General features: G+C 29.5%; 4 protein-coding genes across 4 annotated transcripts in view; 2 read left to right on the forward strand and 2 right to left on the reverse strand.

Moving 5' to 3' along the window:
- Positions 1 to 21796, reverse strand: part of LOC107407530 (probable inorganic phosphate transporter 1-3) — a 121356-nt gene that overhangs the window by 52702 nt on the left and 46858 nt on the right. The window lies entirely within an intron of this gene.
- On the forward strand, positions 1016 to 1378 carry LOC107430297 (repetitive proline-rich cell wall protein 1-like). The gene has a single exon (XM_016041134.3). The coding sequence runs from the start codon at positions 1016 to 1018 to the stop codon at positions 1376 to 1378; it is 363 nt and encodes a 120-aa protein (XP_015896620.3).
- LOC107422855 (proline-rich extensin-like protein EPR1) lies at positions 4916 to 5662 on the forward strand. The gene has a single exon (XM_016032362.3). The coding sequence runs from the start codon at positions 4916 to 4918 to the stop codon at positions 5660 to 5662; it is 747 nt and encodes a 248-aa protein (XP_015887848.3).
- Positions 14351 to 15620, reverse strand: LOC107422868 (ethylene-responsive transcription factor 1B). The gene has a single exon (XM_016032373.4). It carries the CDS (start codon positions 15455 to 15457, stop codon positions 14783 to 14785), a length of 675 nt encoding a protein of 224 aa, XP_015887859.2. The 5' UTR covers positions 15458 to 15620; the 3' UTR covers positions 14351 to 14782.

Raw genomic sequence — 21796 nt, forward strand, 5'->3', positions numbered from 1 at the left:
GTTTTTTTTTTTTTTTTTTTTTTTTTTGGGGGGGGGATATATCATGTGGTCTTTATTGCGTATCAATTTTTTGGATATATTCTCAAAGAAAAGTCTAATATTTATATCTCAACCTCCCATTTTAATGTCTTATCTTTTTCTTAAAAAATTCTAAAATATAATATATCATCGGGGATGCATGTAGACCATATATCAATCAATGCCTATACATTATTTGTCAAAAAGTTCACCTATATGGGAAATGAAGAAAAAGAAAAAAAAAGGGATGTCTATGCTACATATTTTCAACCACTAGGTATAATCGCGGCAGGGCTTCTACTTGCCCCCAAAAGTTTAAATCCTAGAAACGAGCTATCTTTATGAGCCATTATTTCAAAGTACGTAACCGTAATTTGTAAATAATAATAATAATAATAAAAAGCTCATGAAATATTATAAATACTAAACATGTATGTATATATAATAACAGTCATTTAAAGCTTTCTCTTACCATGCAATCAAATATAGTCAAGCCTCCTTCAGTGTGCACGATCGTGATTGAATTAACTAGAATGGGACGTCACTATTTTAGTAGTGCTCTTGGAATAAAAAGCTATAATTATTAATTATAATTAAAAAAAAACATTTTAATTTTAATTTTATTATATTTTACCCAATTAAATACATTTGTTTTCATGAAATATAATTTTATTTTCATCATCCATTCAGACTTCTTTAGATGATTTCGGTTAGAAGCTCTTCTAATCCATGGTAATCCAACGATCCAAAACAAGCGATAATTCATTGTCTCCTATTTCCAACTTTTCGGCTCGATAGGACCCCAGTGCATTAAATTACGTGTATTTTATTTTCCACAAGATTTTAAAATCCTACTTTGACTTCTGATAAAATTTCATACAGTCCAAAAGTAAAGATCAAAATTTTGACACATGTACTACACCGACAAAATCCTCCCCTCAAAAACTACTATAAATAAGTGCCTCTATACTCTTCCATTCTTCATCCCAAAAAAACAATGTCTTCCTCATATTTGCTAGCATTATTTGTCGGAGTATTGGTGGTTCTTACCACTAACACTCTTGCTGATACTGATACTGATACTTACACCTATAAGCCACCCGTTAAGAAGCCACCTATTTACAAGCCACCAATTTACAAGCCACCCATTAATAAGCCACCTATTTACAAACCTCCAGTTCTGCCTAAACCAAAGCCACCTGTCTACGTACCTAAGCCGCCGGTGTACGTGAAACCACCACCGGTGTACGAGAAGCCGCCTGTGTACGGGAAACCACCTCCAGTGTACCAGAAGCCACCACCTTACTACAAGCCACCACCTTATGGCCACTACCCTGGCCACCCTCCGGTGGAGAATTAATAAGATATAAATTATAGTTGGTAAAAAATAAGAGCCTTATGTGGCTCACTATATATATATATGCTTCCTTTCTGTCTGGATAATCTGTTTACTACCATGAACTATTAAAATCTAAGATCGAGTCATGTAGCTCCATGAGCATATCAACATGATTTGTACCATTTCATATGAATATCAAAATGTCATCATCTTTACTCAGTATTTATACAGATGATCCAGATTTTATCTTAATGTTTTTTTATAATCTTTTTAATATTTATTTTTATTTTTACTGTTTTGTAAATATTGCTAGCTAGCCAAATTACTGTCTCTAAAATAAGAAATTAATTTCACTACCTTTTCTCTGATGAATGAAATCACCAATTTTTTTTTTTTTTTCTAAAGAGATATTTGTATATATCCTATTGCAGATCTCCATGGTACAATGAATAGAATATACTATAAGTAGGTAAACTTTGAAGGAAAGTTAAATAGAAGTTGTCTGTAAATGTCAAACACAATATTATTGGTATTTCGATTTGATATGTGGAGTTCTAAATTAAGGTTTGACATTTGGATTAATTTTTGCTGGATGGACTTATTATATATATTCTTTGTTTTTGTTTTTATTTTCTTTGGACTTGCTTTATTCTTTTTATTTATTTGTTTATTTATTTTATGGGTATAACATATATTAATCTATCCATTTAAAAAATAAATAATTAAAAAGAAAATAAGAAAATAGCAAAAAATATTTAGGTGCTCCTCTCTCATAAGATTGTATGGATTTTTACATGGAACTGTAAGAACCCATATAAAATGACAATTTTTATGAGAGGTGATTTCGTGGTCCAAAACCATGTGAAATTTGCTCCAAGAAAAGAAGAAAGACGAAATTCAGATCGCTCTTGTAGTGATCCCATTGAGCCATAAACTTGGTAGTCCTTTTGCTAAGGAAAATACAAAATCATATTGTTGTCACTAAAAGGATTTGATTTAATTGAATTGTATTAAAAAAAAAAAAGATAAGATTTAATTGCAATAATTTTTTTCCAATCAATGATTGTACAGAGAAAAAACGTAAAACATATAGCTCTATAAAATCAGAACAAGAACAATAATATTAATATATATGTCAAGTAAAACTAATGAATTAGTCAATATAAATTTCGTTTTTGTTGTCCATATCATCATATCTTCTACATTAAGCTAGAAGATCGGTTTTGATGAATACAATATTAATGTATACATGCATGCATACACACACATATATTTATATACATTGATTAGCAAAATATTACTTTGATATCCTCTAATTTAAAACTAAAATTCTCCCCTCAAAGTTCCATCAATTCTAAAAACAAAGTTTCCGTTAATAAATTAAGAACAATAATAGTAATTCATCCACTTTTTAAAAACAAAATAATGTGGTAAAATGTTATTTGTTAACAAATAATAACGTCTAAATACAAATGTAGATAAGACCCAATAGACGCTAATAAATTAGTGTACATCAATTATTATTAAAAACAATAGTAAATAAGTTCCTACCAAAAAAAAAAAAGAAAAAAAAAACAATAGTAAATAAGTTTTTACAACTCGAGTGTTTCTCTTAGAGATATCTAAGATGTTATTGCAGATCAATTTTTGAGAGACTCTAACAAAACACTTTAAAGTTTCACAAAAAAACAAAACACCAGTCTTAAATTTATATCCCAACCTCCGAATTTATATCTATGTCTAAAAATGCTGTCCCCATATTAGTTAGGGATGCATGGAGACCATAAATCAAGGCCCTTACATAATTGTCCAAAAATACACCTATACGGGCAGAGAAATCAAGAAATGGACCCGGATGTTTATGCAAATTTTCAACGACTAGGTAGTAGGTATAATCTCCTTCTACTTGGCAAAGAAAAGTCAAATCCTAGAAAACGACGTATCATTCTGAGCCATTGTTACAACGTAATTATAAAATTTTAAAAACAGAAATCTAAAAGGGGAAAACCCAAGAAACATTAAATATACACGAAACATGTACCTATAATAAGAGTCATTTGAAGCTTTCCCTCTCCATACAATCAAGGCTGAACTATTTATTTGAGTTACGACTAGATTGGATGGGCGGTGACTATTGTAGTATGGAATGTGTTTGGTGCAGTAGGTACAAAAAGCTATAATAAGGAATTATAATTTCAACAAACATTTTAAATTTCATTTTATTATATTTTAATGAATTTAATACATTTATTATCTTCAATTATAATTTTCACTTTGCCAAAAAAATTCAAAATTTGTTTCTTTTTTTTTTTTTTTGTCATCTCCAATGTATCTCATATATTTAAATAAAGGTCAATTTCGAATTTTAAAATTTTACAATTTATACCTTTAATTTTTCAATTAAACAATTTTGATTTTTGATTTTTGATTTTGTTGCAACTTCATCTTTTCTAATTTTTTGAGTAATTAACATGATTTGATAGTTGTCTCATGTTATTAATGTTAAAACTGTATCAATTTTTTAACTAGAAAATATTAAAGTGTAAAATTTTAAAATTAGTTTTAAAAGTAAGATGACTTGTCTCCTTTTTTTTTTTTTTTTTTTTTAAGAATAAAGAGTAATAAAGTGTAAAATTCAAAAGATAGCCATAATATTTTATACTTTAGTGTTTTTTATTTTGAAAATTAGTACAGTTTAATATCAATAATTCGAAATGATTATTAAACGTGATAGTCAAATGTTAATAAGGTCAAAATTATAATAAATTAAAAAATTAAAAGCCTAAATTATTAAGTGAAAAATTAAAAAGTTAAATCGTAAGACCTCGAAAGTTAAAAGTACCAAAATATTATTAACCCTTTTAAATTATGATGCTGAAAAACATACAACCAAATTATGAAGAGGTTTTATTTTAATATATATATATATATATATATGAAGAGCTGGCAAAGAAACAAAAAATGGTTGGTTTGAGGATGAGCTTACAAAATGGGAGGGATACTGGACTGTTTATCTAGGATATTTGGGATTATTTTAGCTCTGTTTAAAATAATTTTTACTTCGATTTTTTTATAATAACGTTCTAGAAAACTAATCTTCATTGGTTTTAATTAGAATAACGCTCTAGAAAACTAATCTCCATTGGCTCAAATAATAAATTCTTTTGGAAGCAATTTAAAAAAAAAAAAAACTTTCCAAACACTTTTAAAAGAATTTCTCATTCTTTGACAATAAGAAGGTTTGGTATAAAACTATATGTCCTAACCGGTGCAAAGTCTGGTGTTCCAAACACGCGAGAGAAGTCATTGCCTCCGATTTCCTAAATTTTTCCAGCTCAATGGGACCCAAATGCGCTAATTACGTGTAAACTTTCCATAAGATTTACAGCCTTACATTGACTTCTCACAAAATTTTCAAGCAAAAGCGAAGAAAAGAAACAAGATTATTGACACATGTGCCACCGACAAAATCCACCCCCAACACCAAAAAACTACTATAAATAAGTGCCTCTATACCCTTCCATTCATCATCCAAAAACACATAACAAAGCAAAAAAAATGTCTTCCTCGTATTTGCTAGCAGTATTGTTTCTTGGAGTGGTGTTTCTGACCACTCACTCTCTTGCTGATGAAGATACTTACACCCCCATTTACAAGCCACCTCCTTTGGAAAAACCCCCAAACCCATATCACAACCCTCCCAAGCCAACTGTCCCTATTTACAAACCTCCAGTGTTTCCTAAACCTCCAGTGCATGAACCACACCCACCTTATGGGAAACCACCGGTGTACGGGAAGCCACCACCTGTATACGTGAAGCCACCTCCTGTGAACCAGAAGCCACCACCTGTGTACGTGAAGCCACCTCCTGTGAACCAGAAGCCACCACCGGTGTACGAGAAACCACCACCTGTGTACGTGAAGCCACCTCCTGTGAACCAGAAGCCACCACCGGTGTACCAGAAACCACCACCTGTGTACGTGAAGCCACCTCCTGTGAACCAGAAGCCACCACCGGTGTACGAGAAACCACCACCTGTGTACGTGAAGCCACCTCCTGTGAACCAGAAGCCACCACCGGTGTACGAGAAGCCACCACCGGTATACGTAAAGCCACCACCTGTGTACGTAAAGCCGCCACCAGTTAACGAGAAGCCACCACCGGTTTACGTGAAGCCGCCACCTGTCAATGAGAAGCCACCACCAGTGTACCAGAAGCCACCACCAGTGTACCAGAAGCCACCACCCTACTACAAGCCACCACCTTACGGCCACTACCCTGGACACCCTCCAGTTGAGAATTAATATATGGATTTCATATATATATTTATAGATGAATTGGCGAAAATAAGAGCTTTCCTGTGGCTTATCCATATGCTTTTGTTTTTTTCTCTCTGGATAATTCTGTTTACTACAATGTACTATTAAGATCTAATAGCTCAAGTCATGTAACTAGCTGATATGAGCGCATGACTTGATTTCTGCTATTTCGTGTATCATCATCTAGAATAATTTAATATATGTTCCTCTTTTTTTTGGACTATTTTCTATATACGACTAGCTAAAACAGCCTATATAAAGTACTGCCTCTAAAATAAGAAATAAATTTCGCTACCTTTTCTGTGATGAAATTATGTCGCTAAACCTTTTTATTTTTATTTTTTTTATTTCAAGTGATCGAATGTATATTTTATATATTCCATTGCAGATTTCCATGATAAAACGTATGAATACTGTTCAAGTTGGTAATCTTTGCGAGAAAGTTAAATAAGTCAAACACAATCCTGGCATTTATGATTGGATGTGGGGTTCTACTCTAAACGTGTGCATTTGGATTAATTTTGCTGGAGGGACAGGCCTCTTAGATTTTAAAACAGTTTTTTATTCTATAAAATAAAAATTGTTTTCAAAACATAAAATTATCTATTTAATTATCAGTTTTCAAAAATAATTTTAAAAAATAAATTAAAAAATAAAATTTAAAAAATATTAAAATAATTTTTTTTTTAAATTTTAAAAATTATTTTCAAATATCACTGATCAAATATTTTTGTTTTAAAAAACATAAATAAAAACAGTTTATTTTTTTTATTTTTAAAATTTAAAAACAGAAAACATGGCCTGTCACAAACAGGTTAGTATTCTTTTTGTTTTTAGTTGTTTTATTATTATTATTTTTTTTGGGGGGACTCGGTTAACATATATTAGTCTATCCCATTTGATAAGATGAAAGGGAAAAATCACATAAATGGTGTAAGAGTCCCCTATGCTTACAATCTGGTAGTCCTTTTTTGGTCAGGAAGATACAAACACGTACGATTGTAAACATCTTCGTCAAAGTCTGCATTCTTGGGACAAGACTTATCATATGAAAAATTACGATTAAAGGATCAAATGGAATATTTAGGTAACAACTTTTTTCTTTGGCCCAAAAAAATAAAAAGGTTAAACAATTGCTTTTTCCGATCAATGAAGTACGTACATTACACGTAGAAAAAATGTAAGATACATCTCAGTTCTACAAAAGTAATTTTTTTTTTATAAGAATAACAATATTAATTTATAGTAATATTATATATTTATTAAATTTATTTATCAAATAATATATATTAAAATATTATTGATTAATATATTTTTATAAAAAAATTTAAATGAATAGGTAAATAAAAAAATTAAACTAATTAAATATTGATATATCATCTGTTATATTATTTAATAAATATTTTCTTAAATCCAACATTATTGTTAATATATATGATCATATATATTAATTAATTAATTAAAATTACTTTAATAACCTCTAATTTAAAATTCTCAAAGTGTAGGCATTGGATTTTAGATACATGAAGAATTTGATCAAAGTTGGACCAAATAAAATTGAAAAGAAAATGGAAGTACACTTATTGTCAAATCCATTATCTCGATCTAATTCATTCCCTTAATTAAAATTAAGACATAATTTTGAGTATTGTGAAAGAGTTATAATTAAAGTCTTTTGCCCTTAAAACAAGATACATAAGCTTACGAATTAATTAATTCAGCCGACAAGTTTGATTTTCTTGCAAAGTTGCAATACAGCAATGATATGTATTAGGTCGAATCTTCTTTTCACCTAATTATTAACCAAAAATCCACCAACAAAACCCATAAGAGACGTACCATATTGCATTTTGACCATGTACATGTACGACTAATTGACTGGGCAGATGAATATTTTTTATTTTTTAAATGTCAGAGAAAAAAAAAAAATGATTTGGTTACTTTTGTCAGCTTCCAGGGCCCTTGTAATAAAATAAATTTGGACAGATCGACGCCAACATGTACTGGAAGACAATCTTAATTACTCCATGAAAAGGATAGAAGAGAATCTGGTGGTTATATCTTGGGGACCCATTTAGAGCAACTCATCATCAATTTAAATTATTTTAGCAAAAAAAATAATAAAAAAAATCATCAATTTAAATTATTTAATAACTTTTTTGTTTTTTTCTAAGAAAATTATTTAATAACTAAGAATCAAAAATCAATCTTTCTTCCTCCAAACATCACTTCTAACTAATCCTCTTACTTTTCTCTGGTTTATATCTCAAATTCACATCGTATCTAGATCCCACCCTTGTACTTCACTTCACCAATATGCACCTTGGCAATTTCAGATATAATTTGAAATTGGATTTTAACATTTTGAGTAAGTACGCCCAAATATTTATGGAATTAGAAAAATTTACTTGCTGGTGTGAAAGATGGCGTTGTGGCAAACGGATCATCTATTTACACGAGTACTTGAAACAGCCCAAGTTTTCCCCCAAAAAAAAAATAAATAAAATAGCCAAACTTGATTGGACTAAATTTAAAACAGTCCAATTCAAACAAACCGGAAATTCAAACGGGCTATTACAGTAGCCCAAAACCAGATCAGTTGGATAACATTGCTATTAGTAGAATTCATACTTAGTTGTCTTGTTATGTGTTAACTGGCAATGGGATGCATTTAAATTAGTTTTAACTTTTTAAAACTAAAATCCCACATAAAAAAGTGAACATTTGAGTAGATTATAAAATAATATGTAAATTTTAATTTCATTAGTAACAGTTATCCATGCTAAAAAATATCATTTTTTTAATATATAAATGAGGAACTCTTATTACGACTTGTTAATGGTGCTCATCAGTCCTAAATTGATCATTTTAATCAATAACTAAACTGATCCAACTTTAGTAGATTTTTAAAATTTATCATCCAATCCAATCCATTGCAAATTAATTTGAACCGGATTAGACAATCAATTTATGCTACTGATTGAATTGGATCAGATGTTGAATTAAATTAGTTAATTCAATTGGGCTTTTCATTTTTTTGGCACTTTTCCATTGTAAACGGCCTACATTTAAACACTGTTAGTAAAATTCTTATTCACTTAAAAATCAACAATTAAATTAAAATATAGCCACAAAAAAAAATTTAAAAAAATTTAAAAAATTTAAACATACAAATATATAATAGAAACAGCCACCTATTAAAGTAAATTACCCTTTTCTCCCTCTTCCATTTTAGCAAAGGAAATCGCAGAAACCATCAGTCCAGTAGTGGGGCCAAAAATCAATAACCATAAGCTTGGCGTGGATCATTGGCCAAAACATTGAGTGAATAACCTTGACTCAAAAGAGGAAATTTTATTGTTTTACAAAGGACAAAAGAAGAATTTCACAAAAAATTTGCCGTGGAAGAGGTAAAAGATACCGTGGCAATAACGCTACCCTCCGTGTTGATACTTGATACATAAAAGCATGGAATTAAACAATAAAGTTTGGAATTAGAATATTAAATGCTCAATGACTTGTTGTAAGCTAACCAACTTAATTATATCATATTAAAATCTTCCATCAATTTGCACACAAAATGTAAAAGCTGCAAAGACTATCTATCCCTTGTAAAACTGTGACTTTATGGTTTATAATAGTTAAAAGTTGGAAAAACTAAAATTAAAAAAAAAAAAAAAATTCCTTTCTGATGTAGTCAGCTCATGTGTACAGACAGGAATTTTTGTTAACATCTAATCAATGAAACTAGAATAAACTTTTCCTCTAAATTAGTTTGATAAGTAAGAATTTAGAAAAATCTCAATTTCCCTTTAACTCAAAAAAGGAGAAAAAATATATATCAATATATATATATATATTTTTTTTTTTGAAGAAACAAATTTTAAAATTTTTTGATTGTTCAGGAATTAGCATCTTCAGCTCTCAGTCCTTACTTAGCACACTGCAATTTTATGGGCTCGGCCTTGTTTTTATATGTGGTTGTAAACCTTTGACCCAGTCATTTTGGGTTATCTTGGTTTGGGGCTGTGAGGTGGACATTTCTCAAATATTTTGGGCTCATATTGAATTAGTCCAAGATTCCAAACTACCTTTTGATAATAATATAAAAGGAATTTTTGCCCTGAATAAATTACAACCGAATTATTTTGTCTTATGCTTTTTCTTTGTTATAATTATTATTATTATTTTTTTTTTTCTAACAAGAGAAAAGCTTTCAAAGTTAAAAATCATTATAGACTCAGATTCTCTAATATGCATGGCATCGAATCCCCTTTTTTTATTCTTTTTTTCTTTAAAAAAAAAAATATGGTAATTTCTATACCCTGCATGATTATAATGCCCAGGAAAACAAGAAAATTTTCCATCAATTAGTGCTTTCACTGGTAAATAGTATGAACAATTATTATTCCAGAGAATGTGAACTTAAAAATAGAATTTCCAGCTAGTACATAAAACACAACCACATAGAAAGTCTCTCTCCATCTATAAACCTTATCTCAATTGAAAAAAAAAAACAAGAAAAGCATTCAAGAAGACCAATTTAATTTGTTCTGTTCTAGAAAGGGTGACCAAATTCAATTAACCATTTGGCATATGAACCCTCTTTTTTATCAAACTTAATCATAATATTCTGTTCGAATTTTTGTATTTGATAAAGATTTTTCCCATTTAATTTGGTTGGATTTGACTGCCAAAAATTTGACCCTTAAACCTTTTTTGAACATAGCCAAAAGTCACGTGCAAAATTTTTATGCAGGTTGATGACCATTTTCTTATTACATATTATTAAATATATGTTCATGAAATTTTTTGGATTTATAACTACTCGTAAATAAATTAAAGCCTCTATTTGCATCTTGTGTATATTAATAAGGGTCTGTTTAGAATTTCCATTTCTAAAGACGAAAAATCTCTGGAATACAACAATTATAACTTTCTTAGTCCATTTCTTCTTCTTCCTTTTTTTCTTTTTCTTTTTTTTTTTTTTTTAATAAATACTTCTACTAGCTGCTCGAAGAGTTGAATAATATAATTGTATACCTTATTGAAAAAACGATTTACCAAACAAATCCTTCAATATAATACTCCAATTCCAAGTGGTATTTATAAACATAATACCAAGTGATGCTATTTTACGATACACAACCACACAAGCACCACCACCACAACATTCTTATAGTATTAATAAATTGACTTTTTTTAGTGTCATATAAAATTCATATAGGTTTTCCAAAATACTAAAACATTAAAAGTTGACAAAACGCAACCCCATAGTACATTCAAATAATGTTATGGGCCTTAAGATAGTCCAAGTTCAATAAGTTGCAGAAGAATGTGGTATTTCAGTTGCTGGAGGCATAGCAAAACAATAAAATAAAATAAAATAAAAAAATTCAATAAGTTGCATATAATCTATTTATACTATGCAGTAACATTATTCGGTCAAAGAAAAAAAAACAGTAAAACCAGCAATAATTTTATATTATGCATAAAATTATAATCCCACGTGGAATACATATTAAGATATAGAATGTGATACTATTACCAATAGGAATATATGAGAGAAGTCATAAGTAGCAGATATGCGGTCCAACCAAATTACCAAGACCTAAATGCTTGGGAAGGTTCGTCTGATTTGAAATTGGACTAACAATCTCACATTCAAAACAATTGGAAGTACGGACCATTCTAACATTTCTGTTCATTCTATTATTATATATATTAATATGTTTTTCTGAGCAGATATATATTAATATCAACCTAATAACGTTACAATTATTAAAACCTATAGATCAACTCTTTAAACTCAATTTTAAAAGGTTGTCCAATGTAATTAAACAAATTTAAAGAAATCCAATAGATGTAATAAGAGACTTCTTCCCAAAGAAAGAAAATGTAATAATAGACCTTAATTTAATATCAAGAGTTGTGTGTAAAAATGGATAATCTTCCTACAATTAATATGTGGGCAATTAAAGTGGACTTGTCTTGTCAATTACATATAGTTTCACCTATTATTTTTAATGTTTACATGTAATATAATATGTAATCCACCATAACCAATAGATTATATGTAAATTGATGACTACTTTAGTTTTCATATGTTTATGTATAACAGTAGAATTGTATATATAAATATAAGGATTTGAGATAATGAAAATTTAGTGAGCAACTTATGGAGAGGACTTCTTCAATGCCTCTTATACATTAACCCACACCATCAAATAATAACACATAAATATTTTTTAATTCATTTAAAAGAAAACCTAAATTGAGAAAAAAAGAAAGAAAAAAAAAAACCATAGAACCCATCATCATCATTATTATTATTATTATTTTGTTATGAACCCATTAGCAATTGTTATTATGATTTTTTTGAAACAAACTGTTATTAGTGATTGATTTAACATTTTTAAAATATGATTGAAAAAATTATCCTATATGTGATAAGTGACATGGTATTCATCTTCATAGTAATTATTTGTATATGGTAATTATTTGTTGGAAGCAATTGATACTTAATGATTTATCAATTCACCGGATACAATGATATTCATGTATCATATTAATTAATAAACTGTAACAATAAAAGGAGAGGTATATTTTTAACTTATCAAAATTATATATATATATATATATATATATAGATACATATAAAACATGGCAGATACAGAATTTTAAACAAAAAAAATAAAAATAAAAATAAAAATTGGAAGATAGAGAGGGTTTTGTCCTGTACCATAAAACAAAGTTGATTTTGTCTATAAAATGAGCTGTAACTTGGTAAAATTCCAAAGTTTGATCTCATCATATACGTTTTCTGGTTCTATTTGCGGATCTCCAATTACAGCAGTGCCGCTTGTTTTGAAGAAGAATTGACAGGTCTCTTAAATCATGTATATGGTCAAAATCCCTCATGCATTGAAAGGTGATGAATTTTCCTTTACTCTTCTTTGAAAAGCAAAATTTGAAAAGAAAAAAAAAATGAAAAAAATGAAAAAGCAACCACTTATACCCCGACCCCGACCATTGCTACGTGATTTACAAGACACCGACCTATTATATGCTCCCCTATCAAATTATTTGACATTAGGAATAAGACCCTTTTACCAATAGAACAACACTAATAACTTGGCATATAATCATTGGTGGCATCCGACAACGTCAAATAATTATCCAATTACATCAATACCAAAACATCATTTTGTGAAAATTTTACCAGCTATGACATATAGCTATTTTCTTGCCCATACATCAAAAACAGAAAAGTATTATATAAGTTTTTTCTTTCTTTCTTTTAAATTGGATTCTACAATAATTCTGAGAATATTCTAAGGCTCAAGTCATTTATTTGTAATTAAGAATATTTGGAAAAATACAAGTTACATGAATATGACTTGGCTTGGTAGTTGGTTTATTTTATGTAGTGGAACTTTTGGAAGTTCACCATCATGGCATCTTGTGAATATTTTTAAGCTGATAATAACCAGCCATTCTATTTCTAGGGCTGGTTAATGTTTTGCAGGTTCAAGACTTCAAGTTCTATGATGGATAATCTATGTTGGTGGATTTAAGTTTGTCTTACTTAGAGTTTCATGAGGCCGAAATGATAATGAGTTTAACCTACCAACCCTATAAATACGTATTATATAGTATGTATATAATACAAGGCTCGCGGGATAATATTATATAGTTTTGATATGATAATGATTTATCAACAATTTAAAAAAAGAAATTTGTAATGTTAGATGACATATTTATATTTACATCTTAATAGAATAATAAATTATGAAAATCAATAACAAAGAACTCATAGTATAATTGAAAGTGCTTCATTCTACTAAATGATAAGAGCTTCATTCTACTAAATGATAAGAAAAAAACTCTGTTCCAATGATAAAATTACAATGATAAATAATTTGTGATCCGCTTAAAGTGTTAAGACAGTACATTGAATTAGACTGAACTATTTAATGTTTAGTAGATTCAAGACTTCAAGTTCTGTGATGGATCATCTATGTTGGTGGATTTAAGTTTGTCTTAATTAGAGTTTTATGAGGCTGAAATAATAATGAGGTTAACGTACCAACCTTATAAATACGTATTATATAGTATATATATAATACAAGGCTTGTCGGATAATATTAGATAGTTTTGATATGATAATGATTTATCAACAATTTAAAAAAAAAAACTTGTAATGTTAGATGGCACATTTATATTTACATTTTAATAGAATAATAAATTATGAAAATCAATAAAAGAAGAACTCATAATATAATTGAAGGTGCTTTACTCTACTAAATGATAAGAAAAAAACTACGTTCCAATAATAAAACTGTAATGATAAATAATTTATGATCCGCTTAAAATATTAAAATGATACATTGAATTAGACTGAACTATTTAAATTATTAACGGAGAGACGTTTCTGATATAACCTGGATCGGTTGGCTTGGTGTTAAGGGTTCATAAATCATAATTGGAGAACTTTGTATGGGTCACATACAAGACACTTTCTATAGCTAAAATGCCATTAGGAAAACAGTATATGCTGCATGACATTCCTCTACGGTGACAGTGAAATCACTCCCTCATGGAATATGACATCTAAAAAAAATTGTATGCGTAAAATTATGAAAGATTTAGCCAAAAATAAAAAATAAAAAATTGTGAAAGAGAGAGACCCTACTTTATTTATTTATTAATTTTCTTTTTTTTCTCTTTGTATGTGTGCATGACTCAGAGGGGGGAAAAAAAAGTTGTTTTGACTTGAAAAATCTAGAGCCAGAGCAACAGCTGTCTTAATAATTAACTACTTAAAAATGGATCCCCACCGGGGGGTGATCTGCAATTGACATAATTCTCTTATCTTCTTAATTCTTTACAGAAACAAAAAAACAAAAATAAAAATAAAGATTATACAGAATCTTAGAAGAGAAAGAAAATGAAAAAAATAAAATAAAAGAAACAGAACAGGAAAAAAAAGAAAAAAAGAAAAAGAAGATGAACAAAAAAAAGGAAAGAACCAAAATCTGATTTAATCTGGAGAGTTAGAGAGAGAGAGAGAGAGAGAGAGAGCCTTTTAAGTGGGATTTTAAATTACCAAGGTCTAGCACTACTCTCCGATGAGTTTAACAATTCTTCTAAATAATCAGCTCCTAAATCTTCAAAAACCACCGTGTTTTCTATCCTCAAATCTCTTTCCTTGTGCTTGTTCTTGTTCACAATTTTCCTTCTCATGGAGTGCTTTCTTTTCAGAGCAACAACAGGGGAACAACCTTCTTCAGGACCGTAATCAATGTCACGAAGCGATTCTCGAACTCTTTCGACGGGGAAATTCAGGATAGCAGCAGAGCCTCTCATGGAGAAAGCGGCTTGATCATATGCTAAAGCCGCGGCCTCGGCACTGTCAAATGTGCCTAGCCATACCCTTATTCCGTGCCTCGTTGAATCCCTTATCTCCGCCGCGAATTTTCCCCACGGCCGCCTCCGAACGCCTCTATATGACTTCTCCTTCTTAGTCATCGGATTCTCCTCTTCCGACGTCGAACTTACCTCTTCTTCTTTGATTGGATGATTGTCGGAAACCATTTCTTGATGCTTGGTGTTGGAAAGCAGACCATAGAGGAGCATTTCCTCTGAGTCATTCTCATTGAAAGGGAGATAATTAATGCTGTTGGAATTGAATGAATCCCAAGAAAATGATTCCTGAGATCCCAACGACGATTCCGGCGATAAATCGGAAGTTGGAGAGTAGAAAACAGTGGAATCCATTTTTTTTTTTTTTTTGGGAAGCAGAGGAAACAGAGGATGGATGTTGTGGTTTTTGGGAATGTGCTTTTGTGGTGTGGAACACTCTGTTTTTCCTCTGTTTTCTCTGTTTTTGTTTTTATGGGTTTTTTGCTCGTGTTTTGAGAGAGCACGTACTCAAAAATTGAAGGCTGTGTCTGCTTATATATACATACCAAATAGGTCAGTAAAAAAAAATATTAGAAAAAAGGGAGAGTAAAACTATTTGAAAGGGTAAAAAAAATAAAAATAAAAATAAAAACCAAAACAAAAATGTGGTCCAAATAGAGGATGTAGTGGTGGCTATATTATATTACATTTGATTTTTCCATTTTATTTTATTAATTTTTTATTTTTGTTGGGACCATCCAACTTGGGTTAATTGCACACATGGGTCAATTGAAGCATGGCGGCCAGGTCAGAGGACAATTTTCAGTGACGTCAGCATTTGATCTCGTTATTTTATTGTCGTTTTGTGTAAGGGGGTTCTATCCCCCACCTTTGCACACGTGGCATTCACGTGACTGATGGTGATTCTCAATCTTACCCTCCTTCCTTGTTAAGCTGATTACGACAAAGTAGCATTGGTAGTTGGGTGACCGTTGGTGATTTTATAATTTTTTTTTTCTTCTTTTTATTTTTTTTGGGGTTTTTTTTTTCAATTTTTGTAAATAATAATTTATATGTATGCATATTAATTTGATAATCTAAAAATTTTATATTAAGGTTATATGTAAAATCAGAATGGTAATATTAGAGTATCGTAAATTTTTATATTTTGATAGTTGGAATGGTTTGAATTTAAAAATATATACATATATATATATATTAGAATGCTTAATTATTAGAGTTTGAATACCGACATGATTAAATTTGATTAATTTATGCTTTTAGCTAGTTAACTTTAATTGAATATTGTTCTTAGAGATTGAATTAGAACTTGTAGTTAATGGATAAGAAAAAGATTAACCACAAAACTATGGACGCATGGGAAGCTTCCCTTCTTCTTCGTAAGGGGTCCCATGCATGGACAAACATTATAGAAATAATAAATTATTAATTAAGAATATCTTAATCAATTAATTTATACAATATTTACAACTTGAACTTATTTTAATAGAATTCTTTTTCTTCCGAAAGGAACATTTGTTATTGCATTAATTATGTATTATACCCATCTTAGAATATTCATTATAAGTTTTTCTCTCTTTTTTTTTTTTTTCTTTAATCCCATTCGAACTCTCAATTTTTCATAAACAAAAAACAATGACAAAGCTATTGCCATAGAAATCCACCACAAATGCTCAATATAATTGATTAGATCATCCTTACAATAACTTTTACGTAATGTAATTTACTTTAGAAATAGAAATTTAGAACCCCCCAAAAAAAAAAAAAAAAGGAAAAAAGAAAAAAACTTGATATGGATATGTCTTAGCCAGATATAATTTATAGGTAGGAAATCAGGGTAGCTAAAAGGCTAGAGGATATTAGAAACCTCATCCAAAGCAATAGGTTTTATGATTTATAGCTGTTACATTGCATTTTGTCCAAGTTTCTGCATTATAGGACATAGAGATTCATGTGAAATGATTAGCTAAAATCGTATTTTGCTGCCAACTCTTAGCACGTAACCTTCTTCCACCGTTAAGATGCATACCAAAATGACAATGACCCTTGAATGCAAAACCTCCAAAGAGCAGAGGAGTTACTTTACTTTGTATTTTCTGAGAGAGAGAGAGAGAGAGAGAGGGTGGAATTGTTTATTGAATGCAACATGATAATAAAAAGCATTATCCTAAAACACAAAGTTTTCAATCACACGAAGTTTTCAATCAGAATAAGAAATTGATGGGTTTGAATGGTCTAGATACAGGCCACCTTGAAGGGTCACTAAATGTTTTCAAAGTCATCAAAACTAGGAGAGTTTTTTTATCAACTTTTGAAAGTCCTCCAAAAATAATGGATACTATTTCATGATGTGGACCGCTTTTTCTTTCTCTATTTGCTTTTTAGTAAATATGACTTACTATTGGGCATTGTGTATCTTTGAAATTCAAGATTTCCATACAGAGCTTCTAGGAAACATCATTTCCAGGATAATTAATGTAATTCTTTTTCCCATGTCAGTCTCATGACACCAAAGACAAAGAATTTTCACCAAAAGTGGCAATTTCATAAATCTTCTTTTCTAAACAAATTAGCAATTATACTTTTTTTTTTTTTTTTGGGCCCCCTATCCTTATCATATATTAATGGTTTCACCTAATTTTTTTTTATATGCTAGCAAAACATTTGGTCCTACTCCTTCTGATGCTAACTTATTTTGATGGACTTTTTTTTTTTTTTTTTTAATGTTATTTTTCTTGCATGGAGACAAGGGTGCACTTCTTTTTCCACCAGTTATCGTGTATGCTCTGTTTTTTGTGCTCTCTTTCTTCTTCTTCTTCTTCTTTTATTTTTTTATTTTTATTTTATTTTTTATGTGTAAATTAAATTAAGTTTGTCTGTTTTTATTTTTTGAAGGGATAAATATCTATATATTTGTTTTTATATTATAAGTCTTTGTATTTTCAGAAATGTAAAATTTTTTCCAAAATTTGATTTTTATTACTCATTGAACAATTTTATTCTTTAAAGCATTCAAGATATTAATTAGTTTCTAACATTTAATTGATGGGAGAATAATATTGATGAAAAGAAACAATAAAGAACATTAAATCCTAGAAAAATATCCCTACAAAAAAAAAAAAGTTGTAGATTAAGGGTTGGACCAACAAATAAATAAATAAATAAATAAAAATAAAAACAATAAAGCTGCAAAAATTAAGGGAGTCTATGTAATAAATGAAAATCAATGGCACCGTTATAAAAAGTCCCTTACAGGTCCCAAAAATTAAGGGTGGGCGTGAAAAATGCAATTAATAGCATCTCTAGCTGCAAACTGCCTGCATTTTTATCATGTCATCTATGCATGCCACATGCACCAATCTTTTTTTATACTGTTTATATTCATCAATTGAAAATTAAGGAATTTAATTTAGATTTTAAAGGTACATTGATTGATGAGTCTTTAGAAAGATTAATATTTTATATTAATACCATTTTCATGTATATGAATTTGAGCATTTAAATTATGGTTGATTTAATATTAATATTTTAAGCAATTATTATCAAAGCTATTTATCTATAAAGCAGAGTTGAAATGACAATACGATTATATTTCAAAGATTTAGTATTGGTTTAGATGACCTCGGAAACCCATATGATTTGCTACAGTAGAGTTAAAATTTCATAACAAATCAGCAAACAAAAATTTCTTCCTTCCCTGTGAAAACTATAAAAAAAATGAACAATTAAATTTAAACACTTGTTTGGATCCAAAGATCCAATTGCAAATTAGCTTTTTTTGAACAAATGCATCCGACTACGTTGTCTCTATCCCTAGAGAATAGATACCAAAACATTGACAAATCCAAAACCCACTAAAATAATGTCAACAAAAATTAATAGGAAACTACCATGTCATTTCTGTACCAACATCAACCTTGAGAACCCCAAGAGAGGCTAGAAAAATAAATAAATAAAAGAAAATAAAAAAAAATGGAAAAAGATTAGCAAAATTAGCTGCATTTTTCTTTTTTGTCACGTGACCAGGAGTGATGAGAGCTGCTTTATTTGTATAAGTGAATATAATTAAGTGGTCCTATTACACTTCTCAGCTCTCCACTCATCCATCTCCACCACCATACAAAACCCATAAAAAGGGACCAAATTAAGTAAGATTTCCCAAAAAACTCCAAACCCATCACTCTAATTTGACTAACATATAGTTAGGCCAGCAATGATGCTTACAGATTCATGGTATATGGTCCTTTCACAGATTTTCACATTTAAATTGCCACCATCACTATATGCCCCACCCTTTTTCTGTCCTTTACACCAACCTAGTCTTGTGGGTGTTTTTCTTTTTTCATTTAGGGGGAAAAAAAAAAAAAAAAAATTTTTGGCCACTGAACTGCTTCCTATGCTCACTACAATAAAATCTTTCAATTTCTTTCAAGCTTACACTTTTTACTGTAGAAAAATATTACTTCTCATCATGAATGATTTGTTAAATGGGTTTCATAATTGATATGGTAATTTAATTGGTTTTTGCTATCAGTTCACTTTATCATATAAATTTATAATTTTAAACAAAAGCAATTATTGTCAAAGCAGTTGCCATCTTGGTGATGAACACAGGAATAACACATAACAAAATTCTTCACTGTGTAATGTTGTTGCACTATAATTTCCTCAATTCAGCAGCACATTAATTGCATTTAGTACCAATATTAAGATACCAAATTAAGGGTGTGATTATGATTTTCCTTGTCTCTACTACAATTTTTTTAATGAAAAGTACTCATTTTGTTGTATTAATTAAGGGAAAAAGGAAAAAAAAAAAAAAAAAGGAGAGGGGGGGTAATTTGGCATCTGGCTTTTCTTGAATGACCCCTTGGTTGTCACATCTCTGCGCATGTATTGTATTTTTTTTTTTTTTTCCCTTTTTATGTGAATTCTGCGCATGTCTTGTATGAAAAAAGAGTTTCGTATGAAGTTGATAAAGTGATTGGATAAGATGTATAATTGGAAGCATATTTCTTTTGTATCATAAACTGTTTTGTCTACAGTATCATGGGGACTAACTGTTTGATATGTGCAAGTTAAATTATTAAAGATTTGATTGTTATTATTTGATGGGATTTATTTGATTTTGTTTTATGTAACATGTTATGGTTTTCCAAGTTCAACCACTTAGAAGCTGATTACACCAAAAGCAAGCATAAAAAAATTTTTGGAAGTTAAGAATTTGTCAAGGGAGGTAATACTCCATGTCATATAAGGTAAGATAAGATCGAGCATTTCTTAATATTTTTTTTTAAAATTTTATTTAAGATCAAAAAATTTAAAATAGAATCGTTCTATAAGAAAATAATAACTCGTTATACAATAAAAATTCAAAATTGACGGAACAACTATATTTATATGCCCCTAATGACCTGTAAATAACAGAAATAACGCTATAATTTAGCCTAACAATAAATTATGAAAACAAAATATTGAAAAGTCAATATCTTTCACAAGGTTTATTCAAGCTTATAGCTTATAGGAAGTTGAAAAAGCACCTTACAGTATATAATTGATAAGTCAAAGGGGTCGACTATTAACCCCGTAACTACGTCCAAATTGTCCCATTTGCAAGCTAATTTAGTTCTTGACAAAACTTTGTCCAAGTACCTCTAGAGTACTGACTTTGAAATTGGAGAAGTTTATACATGTCTTTGCTCGTTAATTGGAGGGAAATTGACATAAAATTAGTATGTGTGCTCTTGCATATATGGTTTATTCTACCATTCAGGTAGAACACGACCAAGTTAATTAACTAAGCAGAAAAAAATTGTAACACGACCAAGATTATTAACTAAGCAGAAAAAATTGTGACATATTGCGACATCAACAAAGTTTATCTTACAATAGTGGAAAAAAATTAGGAATTAAAAATAAATAAAAAAATGAGATCAAACTTATATTTCATACTTAATTATTTTTTCTAGATTGAGCTTATAAATTTTTCTTACACATGTTTAATAAATATGTTATTTGCATTTATATTTGAAATATTGTAAATTCAAAACATCAAGATGAAAGGTAAATAAATTATTATAAATGATAAAAAAAGATGTTTCTTTAAATGTATGTGGAAGATGTTCCAACTCCAAGTTCTTGCATCTCTTCCTTTTCTTTTCTTTTTCTTTTTTTTTTTTGGGGGAAATAATCCCAATTTTTAATTTCATGCGGAAAAGAAAGTGTTTTTTTTTTTTCAATTAATTAAGTTTTAAAAAAGTGTAAGAATCTCTGTAGTACGCCTGTGAAACAACAGCCAAGCCGGACGTATTTTCTAAGTTACAAAGATGTAACATCCACGGTCCACCACGTCATATTCCATGCTTAATAGCCATTAAGAACATTATCAGCAGATCTTATTAAGAACATCATTACCACATTAAAATAAAAATAAATACATTGAGAGGGAATGAACCAAAAGATAAAATTCCAGATTAATTGCGAGCATTTGCTTTTTCAAATAAGGGGCTCCACAACAAAAAAAAAAAAAAAGAAAAGAAGAAAAACGCTGTAGCAGATAAACTGATACATGAATCTGCATATTATATAAAAACAAGGCTATCATTAATTTAACTCATATGGTAAAGTGAAAAAGTTATTTGATTGTATTTTATTTTGTAACTCACAATCTACAAATGAAGTCAAATCATGGTG

Source organism: Ziziphus jujuba, chromosome 3, assembly GCF_031755915.1.
Source record: "Ziziphus jujuba cultivar Dongzao chromosome 3, ASM3175591v1".
Classification (NCBI taxonomy): Eukaryota; Viridiplantae; Streptophyta; class Magnoliopsida; order Rosales; family Rhamnaceae; genus Ziziphus; species Ziziphus jujuba.

What these genes read in the sequence shown, in the direction of transcription:
- LOC107430297 (XM_016041134.3), top strand. Translation starts at nt 1,016, where the DNA reads ATGTCTTCCTCATATTTGCTAGCATTATTTGTCGGAGTATTGGTGGTT.
- LOC107422868 (XM_016032373.4), bottom strand. Translation starts at nt 15,457, where the DNA reads ATGGATTCCACTGTTTTCTACTCTCCAACTTCCGATTTATCGCCGGAA.
- LOC107422855 (XM_016032362.3), top strand. Translation starts at nt 4,916, where the DNA reads ATGTCTTCCTCGTATTTGCTAGCAGTATTGTTTCTTGGAGTGGTGTTT.